This window comes from Oryzias latipes, chromosome 24 (genome assembly GCF_053564925.1).
Source record: "Oryzias latipes strain Hd-rR chromosome 24, Olatipes_Hd-rR_3.1".
NCBI lineage: Eukaryota > Metazoa > Chordata > Actinopteri > Beloniformes > Adrianichthyidae > Oryzias > Oryzias latipes.
Genome location: NC_136260.1, coordinates 10,940,408 through 10,967,957, shown reverse-complemented (window position 1 = coordinate 10,967,957; position 27,550 = coordinate 10,940,408). Strand labels below are relative to the sequence as shown.

The following is a 27,550-nucleotide window of genomic DNA, read 5'->3' as shown; positions in this document are numbered from 1 at the left end:
GAACCTCTGGAAAACCTCCCTTAAACATGCTGCAAGTTCATCATTTTTAACACGTTGACAGGGAACCATGTGTATACTGTGTTTAAGCAGACCACACACACTGTAGCAAATTCACAATGGGATGTGAAAAGGAGGGAAAACCTCACAGCAAATGAAAACAAATCACAGCAAGGGGAGACAAAAAGAAAAGTCTGCTTTAAAGCCATTGCCTTTCCGTTTAATGTAACATTGTGTGCCCACTGAATTCACACACATGCACCTCTGTACCATAGTCCTTGGAACTGGAGGCAGGGGACGGACTGCTGCAGCCTAACAGCCAATCAGCCGTGTTTAGAACAGTCATGTTTTCACCTATGGAGGGTGCAAGGTGGGAGGGGTGTGAAGAAACATTGAACTAAGAACCTGCCACTGCAATCTCAGATGAACCCCTTGAATTGCCACATAGTAATATCAACTCTGAAAGACAAAACATTCACATAACTCAGGGGTCTGCAACCTGAGACTCCAGAGCCACATGCAACACCATCCACTGTGTCTCCTTATCTTTTAAGAAAAATACTATTTATTGAATTTTTTTTTTTTTTCTAGATTTTCAACACGCCAGATAACTGCATCACGATGGTAAAAGGCTTAATCTACTGTCAGAGCGGTTTATTATTAGATAAGCTTAAAGCACATTTTCTGATCTTCTGCTGCACAACAGTGTTGCTGCTCAGAGGTAAAGCCCCTAAAGTATATATTAGCAATGATCTTAACATTTTTTCATTGAAAATCTACTTCAAAGTTGTCATAATTATAACTGATAGTAAGAAGAGAAAAAGGATGAAGTTGTTGTGATAGAAAATGCCATTTACCATTTGGCTTTCATGCATTTTTAAAAAAATCTGCTACAGCAGGAGGATCTTGGGTGAATTTTATTTTGAAAGGAACTTGTATGTAGCTGTCAAAAGTAAATACAGTTGTAAGTAAATTATCGTAAATATTTCACAGCTACATTTTAATAATTAGTGGCCTAATGGTCACAAAAGCATACTAACCCAAATGGCTCTTTCCACGTTAAAAGTTGCAGACCCCTGGCATTACTTAAGTCACACATAAGGAAGTAGTCATGCAGTGACTGTTCTTACACTCCAGTCAAATGGATTAATAAAATGTTTAACGGAAAGTTAAAAATTGTTATTGGAAAAATGCGCTAAGATGTCTTGCATTAGCTGAACTGCAAGATGCATTTTTTAAACAATAATTAGCCTATTTCAATTCAGATGTAAACAATTGTTTGACCATCTGTGCAAAGAAAATATATATTATTAATGGTAGGTGTTCATATACAGCAAATGTGTCTAAATCCCATCATTTAGTTGGATTTGAGATCATTTCAGTACATTTGCTGTGGAGAAAAACCTGTGATATGTTCTTTGCTTACACTCAACAGTTTTCACAAGGACTGTTCATAGACTGTTTATTACACTTGAACCACACATTCTATCAAACTTATGGTAACTCTTGCTCATTCAAATGTTTTTTAAGTCAAAGGATCTTACAATAAATACATTATCATAAGTATCTGGCAACAAACATTGTGGGAATTAGATAACTTGTTTGTAATTTGCTGATATGATGGGGCCACATCATCACATATTCTGCTTTCGTTAAATCAATATAATAAAATAATACATTTTAAACATTTCAAATAGGCTATTTTTAAATGTGTAGGCTCAAATTTCTGCCAAAAACAGCTTCTTAAATCGTAAATTCCTGAACTGTCTCCCAAATTGCTTTTGTTTGTTTGCTCAGTGCCTATATATCACCTGGAGGCCCAAATATGTAGTTTTTATTTTATTTTTATTTTGAACGGATAAAATAAACAAATAAACACCAGAAACAGACATATAATGATGACAGTATGCAAAGTTTAAAAAAGACTTTGGATGAAGTTTAACGTATGAAAACAATTAATTTTGGAAAGAAAAAAAATAGTAATAAATGTTGTTGACTCCTTTATATGTATACAATACATCACCCTTTATAATTGCATTGTATTTATTATGGATTATCAATTTTTGATGTTTTCTCTGCAGTTATTCCATAACTGAACCCCTTTTGTGGAGATTTTCTTACAATAGAAAAATATTTTTTAATTTGAAATTAACGGCACAGTTACAAATTATTTTGAGCTTATCTGACATTCTGTCATGTTGGTTTTGAACCAGTTTAGCTGCCTTTTCCTTTCACTTTTTGTCCAATCCTCAGGCTAAATAAAACTATGTTTTTGAGTAACTGGAAACAGGAGGTGAAAACCTAAGTTTCTCTTGGTAAAACTACAACTGAAAGTTAATGAATTAGTGTAATAAATACCATGAAAAAAAACTTAACAATGATAGTGATCAAAGCATTAGTCCACTTGTTAAAAAACCTCGATATATTCTGTATTAGCTTTCCAGATAGTTTCTGTGCATCTGATTAAACTTCATCACAGTATCAAAACCTCATTTAACTCAGAACATCTTCATCATTCTCCTAAAGGAGAAAAATATAAGTATGAATCAGTTTCTGTGGAAATGGTGGGTCTGAGTGTTGGCTGATGTAAGGTAACAGGAATGTTGGGTATGTAGTTTATTTTGGCTTTGTGTGTACGCCTGGCTTTGCCTGCTTAAACCATTAACTGTGAGCTCATCAAAATGGATTTAACGGCTCTAACAGGGTTGGAATTGGTTGTTTTTTTTCACTCAAAGGTTGACTGTTGACACATCAAGATGACTAAAATGCCACAGCTCACTTTTTCCATCACATTATGCCTTAAAAAGCTTTCCGTTGCCCGTTGAAGCAACAGCAGATCAAAGAATTGCCCTGAACAGAATCACCACATTCAGGGCTATTACGTCCTGGTGCCCTGCCAAAATTGGCTCTGAGACAATTAAGAATGAAGAATTGATGGATGGAAAGAGACAGATGGGAAGAAAAGATGGGGAGAAGGAAAATGAAACAGACAAAGTATGGACAGGGAAGAAAAACAAGCCGGGCAATGACAGAAAAGAGCAAAAGGGCTAGCTGACGTTGACACATAAGAGAGCAGTTATTCTTCAATGCTGTTGTAAAGAAAATAGTTGCCTGAGAGGTTTTGGGCTTAAATACAAACATTCTGACACACAATAAACTGAATGACAATTCTATTTAACCCTTGTGCTATCCTAGGCACTTTAACATTGGGAATGGAGCCATCTAGACCCCACAAGACAGTGCGCTGAACCTTTTTTCTTCAATGATTTGTGATCTTCACTGGTGGGTGTCCATGGATTATATGCTCTCCACCTTTATCCACCTTTATCATGGTAGGAATAACATGTCACTGGTCATCTTGACCCCATAGGATAGCACAAGGGTTACACGGAAGTGTCTTTTCTTCTTCTTTTTTTGTTTTATAAGCCATAGTCTGTCTATCAATTTTACTTCATTTCTGCAGGCCTAAAGCCTCTTGATTATCCTGCCCAACTGCAGATACATTAAGATAGAGGATTATTTCCATCAATATAAAGTTGTGAGTACTTCGTTTAAAATTGTAATAAGACCAAGGCCGGGGATCACAACACATCTGACCCAGGGGGTGTCCGTGTCCCTGTGGTCAGGGTTCTGGTTCTTGCCCAAAATTCCAACAGTGGGTGAACCTGGTCAGGCCATGTTTACAACACTCCATGGGGACCCCCACTTCTCTTGGGCGTCCTCCTCCTGGGCGAGAGTGGGTGGCCCCTGCTTTGCTCTCTCCTGGACCTCCCGTGGGCTGGGTGGGTGGCTGCCTGGAACATGGGGCGGGTCTCTTTTGGGGAACCCTGGCTCGTGCCTGGGTTTGTTAGGGGGGTGCTCAGAACTACTGGGTGGTGGTGGGCTGCTCGTCTGGGGCTGGGGGTGCTCTCCCGGGGTGGGACCACACGTTTGGTCCCCCGGGTGTGGCAGGGGGCTGCTCTTCTGGTTGGGCTGTGCTCACCTGTGCCCCCCTGCTCTCTGGTATTGGGGGCTCCTTTTTTTTTACATTTCATCACTCACCCCAGCAGAACATAACACTCACTCGAGCACAGGTGTTAGCTTATCTTCGCACAAATAGTTTGTGTGACTGAATGAAATGTTTCACACTTGTTAGTCTGAATGCATAAGTATGGATGTGTGAATGGTAGTTGTATTGTGTACATGTTGACATGTTTGTATGTGAAGATTTTTGGAGCCAACAGGTATTTTTGTAACATTTGAGTGTGTGTGGACAGAACCGCCCATTTTAGATCTGCTACACAGCTAAACCTGATAGTAGTTATTAGAAACTTCCAGTAACTTGTTGCTTTATGATGCTTTATGATTTAACCCCCCCCCCCCGCTTCTATAATCCCCCCCCCCCCCCCCCCCCCCCCAATATCTCTCTCTCTCTCTGTCTTCTTCTTTTCCATCCGGTCCAACAAACAACGGTTACAAATATAATTAATATAAATAAGGTTAGTCTAAATTAAAAAAGGGGTTTATTCAAATATACATCTTGTACATTTGAGGCTGAGCATAACTTTGTCCTGTTTGTGCTCATAGAGGTAAAGTCCAAAAAAATGCTGGGTAATCTGGGAATTTAAAAGTGGTTCCGAATATGAACAACAATGCATTAGCATGTTTAAAAAAGGTTGTATTTTCGGTTTCTCTTTACAGAATTTAAAGGACGATCAATAAAAAAAATGCCTTGAGGTCATGGTGGGCACTGGAATCATAATGTTTTGACCATCTCAGCAAAATTAAAGGGGAACTTAAATGATTCCAGCTTTAGTTTTCTCCTCTTTTTTCACTTGCAGCGAGGTCAAGGTTCAAGATTAGGTAAAGTATAAAATGTTTCATATATATCATGAAGATTAAGGAAATTCTTCATAGTATTCTTGATGTTTTTATAATACTTCTCACCTCCTGTTCCATTGCTGGTGATGGAAGGGCTTTCCAGGTTGCTCTTGTCCAGTTTGGAGCCTGTTGAATCACCACCTCCAACTCGGTTATGAGGACTGGCTAGGTCCTGCATTTCCATAGACCTGACAATGGCGAGGACGGAAGGGAAGGGGGTGAGATGAGGCGTGGTTTCTGAAAGAACAGCTCTTCCTCAGCGGTGATCACTCTCCCGTTTAGTGTGGGTATCCCACTGAGCACAAGCAGCACATGCACAGGGATGGATGGTCATAAACGTCCTCATATTCCGCGGCAGTTTGCTGACATGAGCATGTGTTCAGAGGCGCTATGGATTGTCTGTGGACCTGCTGGTTTCTTTATGGAGTGATAGCGTGCGTGCTTACGCTGTCCAACACAAACCTAAAGCCTGCCAGCGTCCCCCCCCCTCCCCCCGTTTTACAACGTGTTCCAGAAGCATGATGGGACAATTCGGCACATAAGGCACGGATGGTGAAGGGAAAATGCGTGTTAGCGTGATAATTGGAGACGGAAGAGGACCTAAAAAGACATCTTTACTGCAGATTTATTTATTAAAAAAGGTGTTTAAATAGAAAAATCTCCACACGCTGCCAAAGACCCTCATTCAGAGTGTTTTCAAAAAGTGCATAGCAGGAAAACCAGAGTTTATAAATCACTCCTGCCACAAACCCCAACATTAACATGTTCTTAAGTAGAAGACATACTTTAATGTTGAGTCAGCCCTTGTTGTGAACATAACGTGTGTGTCCTGACTCATGCCGCCTGCAGGTTTGGTCACACAAGTGCTTTTATGCGAAATATCAAAGCCAGAAATGACAGAGATGGAGGAAGAATTAAACAAATGCGGGCTGCTGTGGAAGGGAGTGCACATCTGTGTGGAAGCGGCACATCTCCACGCTGGGGGGCAGATGGCATCACCACACATGAATCCAAGCCACAATGAGACTGTAAAGGGAAAAAAAGGGCGCAGATTGCTCCTTTTTAAAGTTAAGCTTTGCTTTTCGTCACATCTCAGTCAAAATCCTGAATTTATTCTGGGAAATACACATTTTGAGCGATTAAATTTGGCAAAACCTGGTAAAGGCATCAGGAACTTTTAGAGATGAGCCTGTTTCCCTTTCATGTTCTCACCAACTCTTCATTTATCCTTTTCTTTTTGTCCTTCAGCAGCAGGAAATGATTCTCGCTCCCCTCCTCACTTCCTCCTACTCTGTTTAGCTCCTCTCGGGAGGTGATGGCAGGAGTTGGTGTTTCATAAACTCTTTTCTGGTTTCTACATTATCTCCAGCAGCTGAAAAATAAGCTATGTTTTGCTGAAAAGTGTCACATTCTGGGCTTTTTTTCACAGATTAAATCTGTTAAATTTAATCCTTAGTTTACAGTACAAAGAAAGAATAAAAATATTGTTTTATAATTATAGTTGTAAAAATGATAAGGATTCACCTTTTTTTCTGAGTATGTGTGCAAATGTGTGCAGATACTGAAGTCTTGGGATAATACCGATGACCTTATTGCAGCTCCAAATGCAGTGAAACCTCACCTCTCTGCACCATGACCGAAAAGCTGAGACACGCATATAGCTGCACGAACACACACTTTTGAAAAGTCAACGTTTTTTTTTTTTTTTCCTTCTTTCTCACGGCAAACGTGTGAGTGTACCTGACGTCTGAGGGGTCTGGAACATGAGATTCACTGTGGGATTTCTTCACCTGCAGAGAAACAAGAGGAAAGTAGGTTACTTCACACACAAGCTCCCATGCAGTTCAGAAGTATCGCAAAACATGTCATACATGATTCCCATAAACACGACAAAGCATTTTTACCCATTTGAAGCCTAAATTTATTTACAGCTATGAAAAAGAAGATGCTAAATTAAGGTAATTTTAGGGCTTAAGTGGTTTGATGCTTGCATCATAGGCATCACCAGAAGGTAAAGTATGCATCAAAATTATTATAAAAAACGAAAAGATAAATCAAGGCACCATCACCGTAGTAACAACACGACAGAAGTGCTAACTGGCATCTAAGTGACAGATATTAACTTTCCATCGTGACCCCGTTTTATCCTGAACTGGATTCTCGTTATTAACCCTGTGCAAGTTGAAAGGTCCCGGCAGGGCCATGGCGTTCACCCTTAAACACACCCCTGCAGGGACTAAACTTGACTTTGCGGGGGACATTTGGTTCTGTCAATCAAAAAAGAAATTCAAAAAATTGGGAAAACACAGCCTTGGTTCCTTTTCACCGCAGGGTACTTTCCCCACAAGCGGCCTAGTTTCATGTGTGGCTGTGTGAAGCAGGACCAGTGGTTATCTATTAAAATTCCTCACTCTTATTTGGAACAGGAACTAATTAGAACAGTAAATGCAGGGCGGAGTGAGGGCCAATGTGTACCAGCTGCCCTATAATCACTGTGTCAACACACTGTCGAGGCGAAGGGCACGCGCGGGCTGCCAAACGCACACACAAGCGCTTGTACATGGAAATACAAGTCACACACACGCGGCCAATTCCACCCAGGCGGCATAAATCCAAGTCATCTCCACATTATCGCAATCACAGGTAAGTATGTGGACAAAGTGCCTGAGTAAGCAGACACAAAACTGCAGGTATGTGGAGACTGAGATGTTTCTGTGTGCAGAGAGGACGCCCATGTGCTGTTATGGTTCTGATTAGAGGATCCTGTAGAGAGCGGATAAGAAGCAGTGCTTGGCTGTTTAAGGCAGAGTGCAGAGGTCAGCTGGTCCGCACCTACAGATCACTTTACAAAGACGGGACGCACACACACAAGCCACTTTCATGTCACTTTTCATGCTTTACTGAAATTTAACAAGGCTGTCAGTCACGCCGTCAACGGCAGGGCCGTGAGAAACCTCAGTCCACATGTAACACACATACGCAGGAGCTTCACACACTAACACACACACCGTAAAAAGCTTGGTTTCTGTCTCAACATGATCTGTGAAAAACACAACCACACGCAAGCTTTGATCCCAAAAAGCTTTTATCAGCGGGGGTTCATTCATGCACACTTTCCCTCTGAGCCTCCCTCATCATCCGCACGTATTTGTCTTTCAAGCACATCTGCCTCCGATTCAATTTTACCTAACAAGCTCGCTTACAAACTCTTAAGCTGCAAGACTATAAGATTCTGTTAAAACCAAAAATCTGCAGCGCAGTAATAAGGTTACTAAAAGTGTGCAGACACATTTGTGCAGACATTTGGCATCCGTCTTCCTGTATTTCACAATAAAACATACTATTCTCTTCAGAAACAAAACACCTCTGAGAGGAGTCCAAGGTTCCTGCGATGTCTGAATAAAGCATTTGTGTCACCTGAGCCTCTTTGGTGACCTTTGACCTGGTTGGCCGGGTGACCGCGTTCAAACATTACCTGGCCGGAACAATGAGTCCCCGAGGGATCAACCCGAGCGCAACTCGTAATTACCATTTATAAAGATCCACATTTTTAAGAAATATCAACGTTCTAGAATTAAAAAAAGGGTGGATTTAACCCTAAAATTGAAGAAAGAAGCAGATCTAAGGTGTGAACTTCTCGTTCGTTTCCACTGAGGAAGTGTATAGTTGACCAATAATCATGCAGTTGTCTCCAAATGTGTACAGTCTCAGAGTGAGGGATGAAAAGAAGGAGCGAGGAGTCTTTTCGGTAGGAACAAAACCCATCTGCACCGAGACACGCGATACCGTGAGTCGGATTTACTTACAGAGACTTGTACAACTGCTATATGATGCCTATAAGGAAAACGCTAAAACAATTCTTACATTCAGCTCTGGGAAGTATTTCAGTCTACTCTTAAAATATTCTTTTGTCAATGCTGCATGTTTTTTATTCATTCAAAATCAGGATTTTTTTTGCTCCATTTTTCTTCAAAACTGGAAATTGTTTATTTAAAGCAAATGAATTGGTTATAAGGGAGTGAAGGGAAGCAAACTGATATAATCCCACCATAAAGTTAATAAAATATTTAATTCCTGGAAAAAAATCTAGTTGAAACCAACTTAATTAAAAAAATATAATGATAATAATAATAATTTACTTAATAAGTTCTTTAAAATTATTCTACAAAGCTCCTTAAACAGCCTATGTATAAGTTCCATTTTTTTCTAAAGTACTAAAAACAGCAGTAAAAACATCAGTTTGCTGTCAGCCCTTACCTTAGAGAGTAATCAGGTTAGACGGCGGTCCAATACTTCCACAGAGCATTACAGAGCTCCAGCTCCCCCTCAGAGGCAGATGAACAAAAACACGCGTGCTCCTTGAGGCTTTACCTGCCTCTCATTTGGGGCGTCACGTGCTCTTCTCGTTTCTGTTCCAGAGGGGAAAATGCATTCTTTTTCTCTTTCCCTATGACCCCCTCTCTTTCACTTTGAGCAAGCCTGTTTAAACTAGACAAAGGACGAACTGCATGTAAGCTCCACTCTTGTCCTGCGCTCTAGAGTCGCTCCATGTGCGGCTGCTGCCTTCTCCCACTCCAGTGGTGGGGAACATTTCGCTAGTCCAGTCTCCCTGCTCCTCCTGCCTCCACCCCCTCTTTTGCTCCTCTCCTCCTCCTCCTTTTATCAGCTGTCACTCCTTAAAGTCACTCAACAATGAAGACTTTTGCTATTGTGAAAGCTCGAAATTTACATTAGAACCAGTTTACTACAGCTTCTAACAAAAAACAACCTAATTGATTCATGGATGGAGATCAGGCCACCGTCTTGCTGTGGAGCAGGGTGGACCATAAACTTCACACCATGTAGTTGACCCCCAGTGCCTCTGCACACCCTCCACAAACCCCCCATCTAAACCACAAGGCACAGGGACACCTGAGTGCACAAGTCTGAGTCTGGGTCAGCTGGAGCCACACAGCTGCACACGTGTGTCACAAGTGGAGCTCAGCTGAGCTGGAATGGAGGGCGGCATCAACGCTGAATACATAAAATAAAACTCTCAGCTTTTCTAAAGACGCTACTTGCATACTTTGGTCGTTAAGGTGCAATCAGGGGATTCTAAACCCCAAATTTACCTAGTACATCAACAAAAAGTTAGAAAACATAAAAAAAGAAATAAAAAATATTTTAAAATCAAATACATTTGTTAGAAAATACTACCAGAAAATTGCTGAAAATTATGGTCCGTGAGTATCATTCGTCATTGGATTATCAAATCAAGTAGAAAAAAAGTAAAAAAAAACAAACAACATAAACTTTTACTCAGAATTTTTCCACCCCTGGACAGAATCCCAAACTTACTGAAGATTGTTTTTGTTTTGTTTTTTGTCAGAGGTAATTTATTAACTGTTAGGAATATAACAAAATGGTAAATGGTGTATACTTACATAGTGCTTTACTATCTTCCTCGAAGGCCCAAAGCACTTTACAGTCACAGTCCCATTCACCCACCCACACACGGATGGCGGCTCCGCTGCCAAACACTGAAGCCAATAGAACCACCAGGAACAATGTGGGGTTGAGCGTCACTTCAACACATGGGCAGGCAGGGCGGGAAACTGAAATTGCGATCTTCCGATCAGAAGTTGACCTCTGCACCACAGTCCCCCAAACAAAGAATTATGTCCAGTAGGATAAATGGACAAAAGCCCAAGCATACGTTCAAACTAATCAAAGCTTAGTACCTAAAAATCCTCAGTGATCATCCCATTTACCTGACGTGACCCACATAAGAAACCTCTGTGGGTTTCACAGAAAAGAGGTTTTTGCTTATAAACCTGACATTCTTTTTGCTGGTGGGCGTTGAACTTTAGAAGGGCTCCATGAAGCTATGCTTTTTTTTTACATCTGTAGAAATTGCAACAAAAAGGCAAATTTGTCTTCTAAAGAGGCAGCTAGTAAGAGTTGGGTTTTTTTCATTTGATAATTGTCAGTATGACTTCTAAAAAATACTTTAAACTTCAGTATAAGCCACGTTTAAAATATTTTCTGCTATTAAGTGTTGCATATTTAAACAAAGTGGATTTTAGCACCTCTTTAGATTTCAATGACCTACAGGGATTTTTAAAAATTAGAAAAGCTAAACCTTTAGTAAAATACAAACCACTTCTAGTGTTACTGTACTTCCACTCAGGAGCAGCAAACAGCTGAGAGGGGGTAGTAAGTGTTAGTCAAAGGGCCAGCTTGGTGCAGGGCCACCAAGTCCAGCAAGGCATCGGCTACCTTCAACTTGGTCACCACGGTAACAACATGTAGCCCTATCCTGGAGAATTCATTCCCAACCGTAATAAACATTTTGATGGATAGACTGTCTGTGGACTTGTGCGCATACACCGGGACAAACGCCTGTTGAGAGCGCGTTATTCGTGGCCGGCGTCGTGCATGTGTGGGACGAGCTGTCAGAACAGATTAGGGTGCTGCCGAAGTGCTTGACAACTCAAGCACTTTATTATTAGACAGGCAAGACCCCATAAGGAGGGGTCGTCCAAAAACATCCCGATGAAATATTTTCACAGCAAGTGGAGAAGGGAGCCGGGGAGGTGTCCCCAAACATGCCTGATGAAATATACAACCTCCTCCCTTTTCCCCACAAGACCCAAAATACAGAAAATAAGAAAAATAAACAATAATACTTGTGTTAAATGGACTCATTAGAGCATTAAACCGAGCAGAAGAAAACACTGTTGAGTTAAAATCTGCCTCTTTTTAAAAGGCCCTTCACAAAAATGTTACACTTCAAGCGGAACAACAACAGATTATCTTTCCCTCAAAAAAGAAGCCAGCAGATGGCTGTTTTTCTTTTCTTTTTTCATTCTTTTGTTTTAACACAACAAATCTTCCTTTTATTAACAGTTTTTATAGTTATTAATTACTTAAAATTGGTTTCTGTTTAGCACATGTTTGTCCAGTGTTTGAGATCAAGAAAATTGATTTTAACCAATAAGAGTCTTAACGAATAATCTATCTACTAAAATGCTAATATACTATATCTATTAAAAAAAGAGAAATAAATCAAGCTTTTAATAAAGAATCCAGTTATACTAGTCAATGATGTTCAGATATAAAGACTATGGAACGGTTTGTACTTAAAGAAATTGTATATATTTTTTTACATGAAGATCAACTCAGTTTTGCTTTTTTCTATTTCCATGTAATGCATTTTGTGCACCCAGAATGTAAATATAACTTATAGTTCCATGAGACTGAAATTTTCCTCCTGAGACACCAACAATTTTTTCCAATATTTGCAGTATTATAGTATTCTATAAGTATATAGCAAACAAGAAGATGTAAGAAAAAAATGTGTGAATTTGTCGCAATAGCTAACAGCTGTCAGGAAAATGTTAAGATACTTCATTTAAAAAAAAGTTGTGAACATCACTAAACTAAGCTGCCTTGTAAATACTTTAATCTAGAATACTTTTTTTTTCTTCAAAAACATGCAGCTATTTGTGGTCCTGCGCAAAAACATGCCACACAAACACACACACGCTTCAATGTGATCATTAGCCGTCACTCTGTCGTATATCGGCTGGTGTGTTGACCACAAAACACACTCCTGAAGGTTGCTGCTTCCCACACCAACACCACCTTCATCATCCATCGTCCACACTCTGCCCCCCTTTCACACGCACACACTCGTGCACACATTCGTGCACTAAAGTCCCCCTCGATTACCTGTCCCCTGCTCAAAGCTCTCTGCTGTCCCCATTTGTATGAGTGGTTATCAGCGTAGTAACTCTATCCCCTTCCTTTCATGTAAAATACATTGTGCTGAGCCTCCTCCCTCTCACCCTCCCCCCTCCTCCTCTCCTTCTCCCCCTCCCTCAGTTTACTGGCCTGGGAGGTGTAAATCTATCCCTCTCTTTATACCTCCAAAAATGCCCCTTTTTCAGGTGTAGTAGGAAGCTATAAAGGAGGGAAATAAAGGGTCTGTGGAGTGAAAGGAAAGAACAGGGTGAGTCTGTGGAGCAGGTAAAAGGGGGAGGAGTCGGTGTTCAGGTGAATTGGGTACTCTCCATAAATGTCTGTGCACGTCTTTGGCAAGGTGCACCTCTTTCTGAGGTATGTTGGCCCATCTGAACTCCTTGTTTTTAAATAAATTTTGGCCAATTAAAAGTATTTTAATAAAAACAATCAACGCATTATCAAAAATTATTAGTTAGTTTACTTTTTAAAAGTTTTGTTTAACCTTATTTTACTATTACTCAATCAAAAGATTAGTTTTAATTAAAATCGCTTGCAGTGAATCCACGTTTGGAGAAGGGAGGGATCAGGTCCAGTCGAGGAGAACGGTGCAATTCCTCGTCCCGCTCGCCTCACTGGTGGTCCTCCTCTCTGCTGTTTCATACGGCTCCTCATTGTCTCAGGGAGTGAGGGAATCACAGGCTCGATTTAATGCAGCTTTGCTCAGTGGAGACGAATGAAAAGTCACTGACGGATTTGTGCGTTGGTGTGTGCGCGTGCCAGAGCGTCCGCACCGGTTCTGTGCTGTTAACTGTGCATTTGGCCTCGACTGCCCCCTGCTCAGCTAATCTGATGAGAGTGATTAAAAAAACAACTGAGGAAACCCAAACCAACCCACGGCTGACCAGGCAGACACACAAGTACACACACACACAGTGGACATCACTCTAATCAGTGACAAAGACTCATTTACACATATATGTGAAGTTCATATATGTTTAATATTTGATAGAAAGAGGTAAAACACCCTTTAGAGTCTATTTTAGTTAAACTGAGTGATTATGTGCAAATATATCATGGGGTCACTTAGACCAAGAGTCTACAACTGTCAACTCCAAAAAGAGTCATTTGAACCAAAAAAAGGGACAAAAAGTCCCACCTCAAAATTTAGACAAGTAAACTCTATTTAGGGTGCAGCTTTTAAATTTTTACAATAATTGATAAATTTCTATCATATTACTTTTTACAGCACCACATACAAATTCCTTTCAAAATAAAATATATCCTGTGTCAAATAAGATTCCGTTGCTCTAGATCAGGGGTGTCAAACTCATTTTCACTGAGGGCCACATCAGTATAGTGGCTGTGGTCAAAGGGCCAAATATAACTTATACATGTAACTAAATGGAATGTAATATAAATGAAACTACTCCTTAATGTGAAATAACGCATTATTTATTTATTATAACTTTTTTAATGACAATTACAGTTGCATAGAAAACATATGTTTGCTTGTTACTCTAGCATAAATCCTTTATCATTTGATTCTGTCAGGTTAGGTTATATTGACAGTGTTTAAGTCCTAATGTATAGTTGTCCAATCCCATATTTCAAGTCCGATTCCCCTTAGATATGAATAAATACACACCAATTTTTATTTTTTATTTTAAGAAATTTAAAACCTTCATGCTCTCGCGGGCCACATAAATGACATGGCGGGCCACATTTGGCCCCCGGGCCTTGAGTTTGACACATGGGCTCTAGATTCACAATTATAGTTTTAAGATCTTTGTCTCTGAACAGCAACAAGACATAACATAACAATATGAGTTTTAACATACTCTAATAATAAATCACTATGACAACAGATCAAATCTTGTACCATAATTTTGCCTAGTTATCTGACGTGTGTGCATTTTGGAGAAATGGTAAAGCTCCCAATGCTTCTTGATTTATAGTAATATCAGCAGCAGTTAAAAAGAAAAGATAGTTCATTTGAACTTATGCAAGATCACCTCAGTTTAAAAATCTAAAAAGAAATGACAACGCTTAACACTTAACAAACCCATTATTTATTGATATTGTTGGCATTTTTCTTCAAAACCAGAGAGCCACAATGGAGGAAAAAAAGAGCGACATGTGGCTCCAGAGCCTCAGGTTGCAGATCCCTGATCATCAAAGTCCCTAAAATTTGAAAAAACACTTTAATTAAGTTAAAAAGCTTTAACATGGTAGAATAAACAAGCCCCTTAAACGAAATAAATCAATAAAAAAGCTATTAATAAGAATAACCAAAGACTCCCTGTTGTTTTGATATTAGGTTAATGAAAAATTAAATTCTTATTTAAATTCAATTTGATCTGTTTCATTGGGGTTTTGAAATAATTGTTAGGTTGCCGTGTACAGGTTGATTGATAAAGAGGAGTGTAGTGGATGAGAGCAGGAAGAATTCCTCTTGCTACTGCGAGGAGCTTAAAGAAACACAACACCGTCAAACCCTCCAACACCCTCACCTGTCAAATAAACTGCAACCGCCTCATCCTTGATTGTGTCCCTCTTACGTATAAGTCTAACAGGATTTTAAAGAAAGAAAGTTAAAAATAGGAAAAATTGCAAAGTAAAACAGAATTATTTTCCTTTTACAAGAGTTAGAAGTAGTCATAGCTGGAGTGTGTCAGTGAGTTCCTGCGAGTTAGTCTGTGGCAGCAGAAGCATGAATAATTAAACCTAATCTCATTAGGTCCCAGATCTCTTTCAGACGCTTTTAATTAAATAATGAATGAACTCCCAGCTGCCTGTTAAATAATGCTGCTCATGACATCACGGTGCGAGGGGTCCAACATAAGGTAGATATGCGCAGGAACAAACTGCGAGGAGAGGCATTCAGCGAAGAGAAAGGTATGGCCTCACACACACACACCATCTGCTCTTAGATTTAATATGCAGTCGATTAGTGGACGTTACTGCAGACAGGGAGCAGGAGTTAAATGTCTCAAAGACCGCAAGCTGTTCTGTCATACCACGTCTTGAAACACTTCATATCGTCTTCCTAATAAAATCATTCACAATACCATATGTCTACATGGAGAGACGACTCACTGAAGGAGCAGGGGATGCACATTTGATGTGGAGAAAGAAAAAAAGGAAAGACAAGTTCACAAAGTGATGGAGAAAAGCCAGAAGGGTGTCAGGAAGGAGGGCAGAGACGGAGAGAAGACCACAGCGATACTAAGAGCAACAAGTGAACTCAGGAACAGGTCGGTTGCCAAAGCACCTGGGGCTCCAGACGGCACAGACATGGCTATGATAACACCCATAATCCCTCCTGTTGCTCATATCTGGCCCTCTAAACGTCCCCCCACCCCCGTTTCATCCCATCGGCGTCTCCCCACCCTTGCTCATGGGCTGGCTCTGTATCTGATTGCCAACTTCACAATAGACCTTGAATCATCACTCTGAGCGCAGGGAGACTACGAGGCGGGTGAGGAGAAGGTGGGACAGATACACAGACAAAAACAGCAAAACAAAGAGGCTAAGAATGATAGTGGGTCAAGCGGAAAAATTGTTACTTGAAAAAACTAAGGCCTTTTCCAAAAGTTAACTAAGAGTATTGTTTGTGAAACATTGGCTCTGTTGAAAAATGACGATGTTCAACAAAGCTGTGATGGAAAAAAGCCACAGGAGTGTCAAAATTATGTCTGTATTATAGTGATTCTGAATCACTGTCATTCAGAATCTTAAGAATACAATTTTAATCTAAAAAATTGAAATAGCTTTATGTATCATTTCTGTGCTTCAAAGTATTTTTATTCCTTTATTTCTCTAGCAGGGACTTTGGCCAAAGCCATATAAGACTTTAAAAATTAAAATATTTCTAATAGAACTAACTGTGATATATAATCTCTCTGCAAAAATGCTCCAACGCAATATTTGGTGGTGACCAATATTACATCCTAAGTATGGGTTGAAAATGTAACCTTAAATGCAACTGGGAATGATGAAAACTTGACATTTGTTAATGCCCCACTTAATGTTCTATTACTTACTTTACAAAGTAAAGTCAACATTTTTGGCCTTTACAAATTAAAGTCCCACTCCGATCATCTTTTGATCTGTTCTAAAATTGTTCCCAGTCTTTTAATTGTGATTATGCTGTTTCTAGCCCAAACAAAAAGAACCTGTCTTTTTCTAAGACATATTCTCTGCAAACATCAGTAAGTAGTCCCAGTTACTGATCAAGAAATAAAGTATAGTTTATAGTTTAATACCTTTTGCGGCATATAGCTTTAGATATAGATCCCTCTTTGACCCAAACGGGACAAGAAAGTTAGTGACCCCAATCAATTTTGAATCTCAGAATGCAAACTTTCATTGCTTTTATTGAAAATACTGAAAAAGCCACATTATTAATTGATACACAAAACAATTTTCTTGAGGACACAGAATTACAGTTTCCCAAAAAAAAAATTTGAAATAGACATGTAAAAAATGTCTATTTGAATACAAATAAGTAGCAAAGACTCCTAGTTTTGCATCATCTGGAGTCTTCCCCTTCTCTGTTTCTGCACTGAGAAACCAAATCTTCTGACAGAGCAGCAGAGGAAGTTCTCGCAGCAGGCAGGACAGGCTGGTTCCTTCACAACCAAAGCACCATTGTTGCCGTTTAATTTCCTTCCCAACAAAATGTGAAAATGTGCCTTCTTTTTTCTTCTAACCTGAGACAGAGAAGTTTCTCAGAGACTGGACTGAACAAACAGCTGGCTTCATTCCCAAAGACTCAAGACCTCTGTACTCACATCAGAGAATTTTCATTCGTCTCCACTGTTGCAAAGCGAGACTTAAATTCTCTGAGCTAAACGGCTTCGCAATAAATTTAGTTAAAAAGCTTGAAGGAAGAAGAAAATGGAACATCTGGCAATAATGTGTTTTGAAAGCTCCTTGAGTAATCAATAAAGTGAAGAATCCTGGCAGGAAGCACAGTGCCCTGATTGACTTCCATCAAACAAACATGGCTATAATACGAGACAGTCTCCGCTCAGATGACTTCAGCCGCCCCACACCACAGAGAGTATATGTCTAAAACAGAGCTAGAAACACCTCCACACACATACTCTCACACACAGCAGACACTCAAACGCACATATCATGCGGTTTCCTGTCTGGTGCGTTCTTGTAGAAAGCCCACGCTGCTTGCTGTGGTATTCTAGATGGATTCTCCAGTCTGTTTCAGGGGGGTTTGACTCTGTGCCGTCTGTGACCTAATAACCTCACACCTAGCTGTCTTTCCCTGGCTTGTCAGACGCTCACTCAGCTCTCATATGTGAATTATAAATTTCAGCTGAAGGACAGACGCTACACTTATTTCACACATCCTAAATAAAACAACGTCAAGAACTTTTTGAAATATGTTCTCCCCCTTTTTTTTTTTTTTTTTTTTTTTTTACAATTTTGTGGTTCGATGTTTTTTTTATTATCAGCGGAGATCAAGTTTGATGAATGGGATGTGTTTTTCTTTTTTACCAAAGCTTTGGATGGAAGCAGCAATGAACTGCCAGATTATTAGTCGTGAGTGGAAGATTTTATTTACTCTGAGATCAGAGAGCTTTTTGGGGATCTGATTCCTTTTAAAGACCTTCCAGTGGAGACATGTTTTTTATTGCAAGCTGCTCCACTGAAGCCTTTTCTAGAGATCCTTGACTGCAAGATAAATTATGTCTCAGCTGTCCTGGCAACACCTCAGTGTCCACATCTAATCCACAGGTGTCGTTCATTCTGTAATTTCTCCAGTGAGCATGAGATGTATGGAGAGAAATTAGACTCAGTCGGATTTGTGCGTGCATAATTCTTGATTTGTGCGTAAATTAGGATTTGTGTATGCATATTCTTGCTTTGTGCGTGCGTAAATTAGGATTTGTGCATAAATTTGGATTTGTGCGTGATTTGTTACTCACATAATACGTTTTGTGTATAAGTTAAAAAAATATAAAATGAAAAAAAATACAAAATGCAATTTACGTATGCACAAATTAAGATTACAACAGCTTGAAACTACTTACACACACACATCTTTAAAAAACACGCATGAATCCCTTGTTACGCACACACGAAGCCAAAGTTACGCACGGATCTACCGTGAGACTGTTTTCACGTCTCACAAATCCGTCCGTAAGTGCTGCGTTTAAATACCAGTGGAATGCTCGGTCATTAGAATTTTCCTATCAGCCTTCCCTTCTAAACATATTTCCTTCAGTGGGTGTAGCAGGGCTCAAAAAAACTTTAAAGGAAAATAAAAATTATTATCTGAGAATATGACGTTCACTTTTAAACGCTAATATATATATTAAAAGTATATTATTCTCAGAGACACCGAATTGATACAAAATGCGTAACAGGGACGACCAGTAGGGGGCACTGTTTTTTTCTTCCGGAAAAATCAAAGGCAGTCAGACTGAGAGAGTCACGGGAAGAATGGCGGCCCATCTCGGTGGTCAGCGCCCCGAAGTAAGTAGCCTCTATGTTCAACACTAACATCTACTGTCTTCATGTATTGATTGAGTCATTGTCTGGATACGTTTAGAGAGTTTAAAGAGAATAACTTTTTTCAAATTTGGGAAGGTTCTTCCTTCTTTATGTCCACAATTTAAATATTTCTACCTTTAGGTTAGACAGTTCAGCTGTGTCGGTAAAAATGTATGTGTTTAAAGAGGCTCTAAATCCCACAGAAAGGGGGCTCTCTCCTCACTGTTCAAGTTTAAAGGGCCTATATCATCCAAAATCAACTTTTTGAGCTTTCAAGTGTATTATAATGTGCATCCCTCACAAAAAAACAACCCCAAAGCAGTATTTTGATCCATTCAGACGTTTCTGAGTATTCTCTAAAACCCTGCTCTGTGAGCATCAGCCCTTCCCGATTCAGAAAACGAGCAGGTCCTCGCATTGAGAACAGCCCCATCCAGGAAGAGTCTGCGCTGCCAGCCCCTCCCCCTAGGCTAACACACATTTTTTCCACTGAGCTAGCGGTGATCGGCAAAAACGCTTTCCTTTTATATGCACATCCATCGATGCAAAAGTTTGGATGTTGTTTGTCTTCATGGGCAGACGCACTGGCAAGGCCGACTCTCGCTTGACGTCATGAAATGAGCGGCACCCACAAGGAGTGAAAGGCGGAGCCTCAGAGATCGAGTTGTCTTACTTTCAGGTAGAAAAAATAACAAATATTTAATAAAAAATGTTCTCTAGTGTGCCAAAGGTAGTATATTATCATATATACAAATATAGTTTACTCTGAAATGCAAAAGAAAAGTATTTCACATTTTTGCATGTCTATATAAAAATCTCTTTGCTTTTTTGGGGGGAAGTAAGAAATATTTCAAGGCTTTGGACATGTACATGTTAAAACTGTTGATTATAAAAAAAAGGTCAATTTGTGTCTTAAAATATTTATTAAAGACCCACTTTCATATAATTGGTGTTTTTGATGTTTTTATTATTTGTTTGTGGCTTTTTTTTAGGGTAGAGGAAATACATAAAGAAAATTAAGCTTAAATTAGCATTTCTGGGTATTATTTAAATTGTTGTGAATCAGGAGCAAAAAATGTTGGTCCCACCCACAACTCAAAGGCGAACTACTTCCGCTCTGCAAAACCTATGTACTAGAAAACGACACAGGTTTTTGATTTTGGCTACAAACGGCATCATCCTAATTAAAAAACCACTGGGAATGCATTTGAATTTTCTCGCTGCAGTGCTTGGGTGCCAGCTAAGCCTTAATCTTATAAGAACCACAGACACTGATATAAACTAAAGTGCACCTTGGTGCCACAGTTGGGATGCCAACGTACAAGTAGGATGCCAAGAAGTAGCTGTTACACTCCACAAGTCGGTCCACATGCCTTGTTGCCGGGCAGATTTTGAAATGGCCGTGCATGACGCCAGTGCAGTCTTAGCTATCAGGGTTGGGTTGTGCTTGTATAAAGCTTCTGCTGCTGCGTGTAAGTTTGTGTCAATGTGTCTGCATAGGATTGTAGGAGTGAAGGGGGGGGGGGGGGGGGTGCAACCTGACCCCCTTTTCCCTCTCTTTCTTGGCCTCTGTCTTTCTGGATCCCTCTCACTCTTTTTCTGTCGCAGTCTTGCACACATACTAGGGCAGCTGCTACATGGGCCTCTCCCAGTGCACTAGAGGAAAAGGCTGCAGCTCAAAGACCTTTTTTCACCCCTTTTTTATTTATTTAACATCAACTTCATCCATATTAATCCTGAAGAGGAGTAGGGATCACAACTCAGTACTGCCTCCACAGATCTAACATTTAACAAACTCTAACAAGAGATTGTGACTCTTTAAGTGTTGATCTGATGAATTTGTGCCCTGCAAAAAAAATCAACTATCTTTCCCCCGTAATTCTTCTTAATGGTGTGATCCAAAGCATCATAAACTGTGAGAATCCCACGGAGCATCACTCCAAAACAACTGCAAAAAACTGTTATCACCTTTTCTCCAAAGCTAAGCAAGTATGTGACAACAGGTGGAGCGAGACACTTAAACAAGCTAAAAGTAGCATTACAGGGCTAACTACTGTTGGCCCTGCCCCTGACTCCTTCCAGCGCTCCCCGAGGACCCCAGACGGCAGGCTGGAGTTAGGCGGATGGGCGGAGCGGACGCCTAACCATAACCCAGATGACGTGCAATGGATGGGGTGGGAAAAAGGCGGGGCGGAGTAATCAAAAAGCAGGACAGGGTACTTTAAAGGGTAGAGAAAGGAGGAGTGGGGGGTATCAAGTATCCACCGACAACTCCCCGAAACTTTGTGTGTGAGGTCTGCGCTGTTTTTCTCAGTCACCCGAGACACGCCTATTCCTATGAATCGGCGGCGAAACGAATTCGCCACGTTCAGTTTAAATTTCACAGAAAGAACACTAACAGAAAAAAACAGTAAAAGACAATAAAGGTGACACCGTTTCAATTAGTACAAGGAGCCCTAAATCTCTTGCAAAATTTCTAAACATATAAAATAAAGAATGAGCTTAGAAATGTACAAAAATTACATAACCAAGATTTTGTAATAACACAAATGATTATTTTGCAAAAAATCTTTCTGAGATCTCACCAATTTATGGCCAATTTTAATTTTTTTAGTTCTCTGTGTTATGGGTATTTTTTGATAACAGTGTTTAGCAACAAAGTACGCATTCCATCATTTTACAAAAGGCTATGAGGATATTTTGCAGAATTTTTACTGTTTACTTTATATAATAAGAAAGAGCCAAGAACCGTAGACAGGTCAGATGGACTGCAGTCAAGACGCCAACACAGTTTTGTGTCACTGTCAGCTGAATAAAGAAATCGTGGCCGTTCCTGGCAAAGAAGCAAAATCTAACAGTCTAAGACTGAACATGAAACATTTCTGAACAAGCCGTTTCAGCTCTATCAGACTCAGTGGTTTGATTAAAATTTGCTGCCCTTGCTTTGAGATCCCATTTCCAACAAGAACAATTAATCAATGTCTTGGAGCAGCAGCTCAAATTCACATTATAAATGATATCACCGCCCTATTTAAAGCAGGTGAGGTAAATGAGGACTGCGGACATCAATATTTTATGTGCGGATAGCAGAAATGGATGTTTCTTTTTCTTTTGTTCCTTTTTCTTTTCATGCATTTGTTTCTCTGGCGCTCTTATGTACTGTACGCATGTGTGAGTGACACGAGCTCCGCAGGGGTCAGCCTGTAATCCGACCCAGAGCGAGTCAGCTCTACAGCAACACAAAAAAGTTGGGGAAAAACAACATACTTCGTGGGCTCTGTCCCACTTTGTGCTATTATTACTGTCGAGGCTGGCAGGTCAGAGGGAGAGAGAACCCGGCTTGATGGAGGACCAGGAGGAGGAGGAGGAGGATGAAATTACACCTGTTTTGGTGGCTGACTAACGACTTTGAAATGCGAGCGGCCCTCGCTCGCCGCCAAAATGATTTTCCCAACAATAAGGAGTGATCTTTAAACAAGCAGAACTGGGACGCTGGGCTGGTGTGACGCAGAGACCTGCCGAGCTGAGACACTTGCAAACCCTCCGGCTGTGTGTGTGTGTGTGTGAGCATGGTATTAAATTTTTTTTTTATATTTATTTCCTTTTAGCACCTTTTAGCACTAGATTGCTTTGACTGAAGGCTCTAACCTTGCCATCTGGCTACCGTACAGTCACTGAACCACATCTGCAGTGCATTAGCGAACACAGACACACAGTGTCACTCCAGTGCTCCCATACCTGTGTGTGTACGGCACAATGCATATTACTCTATGACACACACTCGTTCAATAGCTTTTTACTCACCATCTGCTCACTGGTGTCCACTGAGGCTTCCATTGCTTTCCTGGAGAGCGATCCATCACACAGTTGACAAGCAAAATAAAAGAAAATTAAATGTGTGTCAATACAATTACATAAAAAGGAGAGAGGGTTAATTTAATTGCAACAAGTCTTTACAGTATGTTTTCCTAATTGCCCACAGCAGGTTAAAAGAAAAAAAAAAGTTTTTCTCCAGATCTTTGAACGTCTGAAAACTTTTTTATGGTTTTTATATTTGAGCAACAGGAGTCCGGAAGAGGGAAGCACCAGTGTTAACTCCTGCATATCATCTTTGGCTGAGGGTGAGGTGGAGAAGTAATTGCAGAAGTAAATATCAACAATGAAAATGGAGACGTGTAAATGATAGGGCTGCTTGGCTGCCTGTGGACCACAGACACAGTGGCTGGCTCGGGCTGGAAGACAGTGAGTGACCCTATTATATGGACGGGAGACGGGTTGGCATAGGAGCTGGATGAGATAAGATGCGACGGTTTGCAACATGAAGACGAATAATGCATCCTGAATGCTCTTTTTGCTGAATACAGAAGAAAACGACAAACAAGGTCAACAAGGGCACACAATAACACTGCGAAAATGTGTTTAAACTAAAGAAAAGAGAACAAAAGAGCGGCTTCTAAAATGCAAACATAAACGTTTTTGTCATCAGATCTGTGGTTCCCAGCAATGTCGGAATGAACTTTTTCCAACTTTTCCGTGATGTTTTTTTCTGATGCATTTTCAAGACTTCAGCTCTAAAACTTTTCCGCTCTTGCATATTTAGAAGCTGCACAAGCAGCCCTTTTTTCTTGCATGCAAACACTAGTTATTATTTCCAAGTGCCGGACATCAGAGATAAAGACTCTCCTGCTTCTACAGAGGAGTTTCTCGTCCACATACAGACCTCAGCGTTGGGTGTGTGTGTGTGAGCGCTGAGGAGTTTTCTAGCTCGATCCTTTAAACTAACTGGCATCCTTTTAATTTTTTATAGCGCTCAGTTCCTACTGGCCTGAAACTGAAGACAATAATGCATCTCTCAGGTGAATTGATTTGTGCCTGAGCCTCCACCCTCATCCCTCCTGCCTCCACTGCCAGGCTCTTTTTTTTTTGTGGAGGATATAATAGGTCCTCTATTCTGCTGGTTTTCCATTCATTATGAACTTCATTTATCACCTGCATGGATGGTGAATAAACCCTTTAAAATGTATATACAATGCATAAATATTCCGTTTTTGAGTTTGTTTTGCAGCCCAATTAATTAAATCCTGATGTCTTAAGGGGTCTGCACAGTCTCAAACGGCCCTGCAAAGCCATAGTCATCTGACACTAAACAGGGGATCAATAATTCCTGCCATTTCCTTCTGCGTCCCAGAAGAGAATTATATTTCTCACTGCGGCTATTGACAGCGACAGAAGAAACACGCGCGCGCGGGACGGCTGCATGCAGAAGGAGAAAGTTCACCGCGCGCGCGCGTCTGTGGACTGCGGTAATTTTACGCTCTGGGAGCCGCATAGAGGAGCATGTTCAACAAACCGCAGCGCAAAGTCACGTGGTCCTTTGCAATTGAACCTATTAAATTAGTTCTGATGCGCAAATCCTCTGGCTCTAAAATAACAGGTTTTATAAAGATGAAAGGCCAGAAACAGCGCATCATAAATAAATCTTCGAACCCTTATTTATTTATTTAGAATAAACTAGATTTTTTTTAAAAAACGTATTACATTTATTTAATAAAGTAAATAAATAGCAATCAGTTAAAAGAGAAACAATTGCGCACAACTAATAGTAAGCGTGTGTTTTATTTGCCGAAAAAAAAATCAAATAAGTATTTATTGTTTACAATAGTAACCCAAATGACTCATATTTTCACGCATTGGAGCGTGAATCCTCAAATGAAACTCTATCCGCGTGGATTATGGCGCAGCAGACCCTATCACGTTTTGCGTTGGCGTGTCATGTTGTTATAGGGGCAGGCCAATAGCCAGGGCCACTCCAGCCCCGCGAGCCGGATTCCCATTCCCTATATCAAATATAAACACAAACTCCACGTGGGATGTTGAGGATGAGGATGATGGGGAGAAGAAATCGGCGGGCAGACGGCGGGATGGAGACAGAGCTAAAGGAGTGGGGGGCGAAGATGCATAAATTAAAGGCGCATATCAAAAAGGATAATTGGGGACTCACTTAATTTATTTTGCATTAATAAAAATAAATATTGAAAGTTTGTTTTTGTTTTTTGAGCTTAATAAAGCCAGTAGGTAAGGTGAAACTGCAGAAAATACTTCATTTGAAGATAACTTAAAAATATATATGTTAAATTTTGACTTTATTCATGTCAAATTTTGTTTTCTGAAAATCTACAAATCTAAAACGTTATTATAGCAACTGGAACATTGTTTTTATCTTTTTATTTTTTATTTTTTATAGGTGTCCCCTCAAAAAATGTCTTAACTTTGTTTGGAAGGAGAAAAAAAAAAACAAGTGAAAGTGAAGAAAAATAAAAGTTGGAAAGAAATGTGGGGAAACATCACCTACCTGTGTTGAAGTTGTCTCCGTTCCAGTCAGAAATCGGCTCCCAGATTCCCCTCACTTCTTGGAAGCGCTCATAATCAGATGCGTTGCGGCCGCTGCACAGCTCTCCCTGCTGTCTGCAGGCTGTCACTGACGCGATGGGAGCCCGTCAGCCGCTGCTGCCCATGACCGGCTGGAGTGCAAAGTAAACAAACAACAACAACAAAAAAAAAAAAAAAAACTTGTCAAATCTTTGCTTCGGTTCGATTACAAACTCCTAATCGACTCCCAGGGCTCGGTTTCGGTGACAGGAAAGCTCACTTCCGCGGTAAGCGACATTATTTTTGAGTCCTGGTTGGAGCTGTTCTGAGCGCCTGTGGGCAGCGTCGGGAAGCTGCGCATGCGTTCAGTTGCCATGCGGGCTCAATGGGCAAGATGCCCAAGAGTAATGAAGTTCAGTCAGAGAGGGGTGGGATGGGTGGTCACCGGAGTGACTCCTTATTAATAGTTTAGTCCAGCAGCTTTAAATATCCAGCCCTAAACCAACACCTTTAACCACTGTCAAGATTTTCTACAAAGTTCTGAAACTTTTCTTTAAACCTAAAACTTTTCACTTTTAAATTAGAAAAAACAAAGTCTTCCAATTTAAGACATTAATATATTATCTACTGTGGTTGTAAAGGAAGGAAATGTTATCTCAGGGTGGGATAATTGGGTTCATTAATAGAAATCCTGCTTACATCATGAATTTATGTTTATCTACATAAATGATATTTGTGCGATTTTTCCGACCACACAAACATCCCACAGAATAGTAAATGTTAATGTCCAAGAGGTAAATTTGAAAGAATTGTATCACAGAACAGGAAAACTGAGAATGTTTCTTCTGAAATTTTCTTCTTCTCTTCATTCTTTTCCTTTTAGAAACATAATTTTCATGCCCAAAATGCGATGTATCATTTGTTTCTATATTTATATTCCTTCCTGACAACATAGTTGTACTTGTCCTTTAACTGTGACTTAAGAGGGACGCATCATAGAAAATTGAGTAATTATTAAATAAATAGAGTAACTTTAGTGAATTAGAAGTCTGAATAAATGCAACAACCTTTTCTGTAATAAGCAGAATAATGTTAAGTAGCAGTGAGATTCATCCCCCAATCCTAGAAAAACAGAAGTCAGCATTAGAAAAGAGAGAAATGCATATCTGGTTTACTTATTTAGCGATAAAAACCTATCGAGAGTCTTCCTTTATCTGCTCAGGATAGAATTTATAATCACATGGTTTCATTATAGAAAAAAAAGCTAAAGAACATTTTGTTTTAAAAAAAACCTCAAATGAGGCAAATTCTTAATTTATTGCTGTTTGAAGCTTCATCTTAAGAGGAGCACTGCCATCCAGATACAGCACAGTTTTACAAATGTTATTGATGTTATTGTAGCTTTTTGTTGAATTCAAACAAACTCTATTTATAATATTTGTATTATATGGAGTGAAAGTGTTTTTATTGAATTTTATATATTACCTATTTGCTTTATTTTCTAATCTTTTCAAAGTTTTTTTTTTGTGTGCTTGTTTTTGCTTGATCAACCATTTGGAACAAAGAGTACATTAACAATAAAAAATGAAAGTACATTTAAACGACACGATGAAATAGTTAAATAATATTAAGTAATACAACTTGTGAAGGAGCAGGGATTTCCTTTAAGTTTAACATTACATTTTTAAAAATGTTTGAGCTTAAGTCTTCATATTCCTTCATGTAGCAAACAAAAAGACCTAAAGTTTTTTTTTTATTTACCACAACCAAATATTGAACAAATTTAGCTTAAGCTACATCAACCACCACATTATTCAAGCTTAATTTTGATTGGTGGTGGCTCATCACTACAATTAGGACAAGAAATGTCATTTGTTTGTGTTTTACTCTCAAGAATTTTCAGATAAGGTCAGAGTTTCTGCCTGCATCAAATTATTGCTCAAAAAAGCAGGAGGTCTTCCTGCTGTCCTGGTCCTGAATCCGTCTGCCAAGCCATTGACACAGTCTGGCAAAATAAATTAAAACCTCAAGCTGTGACGCAGCCCAAAAATAGCAGGAATCTGTGGCTGACCTGCAGTCATGT

At 39.8% G+C, this 27,550-nt stretch overlaps 1 protein-coding gene across 13 annotated transcripts in view; it reads right to left on the bottom strand.

Annotated features, from left to right (window-relative positions):
* eya4 (EYA transcriptional coactivator and phosphatase 4) overlaps window positions 1-25,902 on the bottom strand; it is a 38,945-nt gene extending 13,043 nt beyond the window's left edge. For 3 of the 13 annotated variants that reach the window (XR_013653949.1, XM_078942417.1, XM_023953129.2), the window contains exons 1-4: window positions 9,115-9,467; window positions 6,598-6,647; window positions 4,924-5,045; window positions 268-351 (exon numbers count right to left, since the gene is read on the bottom strand). Coding sequence is in view for 10 of the 13 variants with exons in the window: in XM_078942417.1 (XP_078798543.1) it covers window positions 268-351; window positions 4,924-5,041 (202 nt within the window). In the remaining 3 variants the exon portion in view is untranslated. Of the gene's footprint in view, window positions 1-267; window positions 352-4,923; window positions 5,153-6,597; window positions 6,648-9,114; window positions 9,673-22,902; window positions 22,943-25,450 lie in introns of those variants that run through there. The other 10 variants (XR_002872892.2, XM_023953127.2, XM_078942414.1 and 7 more) reach the window with 8 other exon arrangements.
* Between the last annotated feature and the right edge of the window lie 1,648 nt (window positions 25,903-27,550).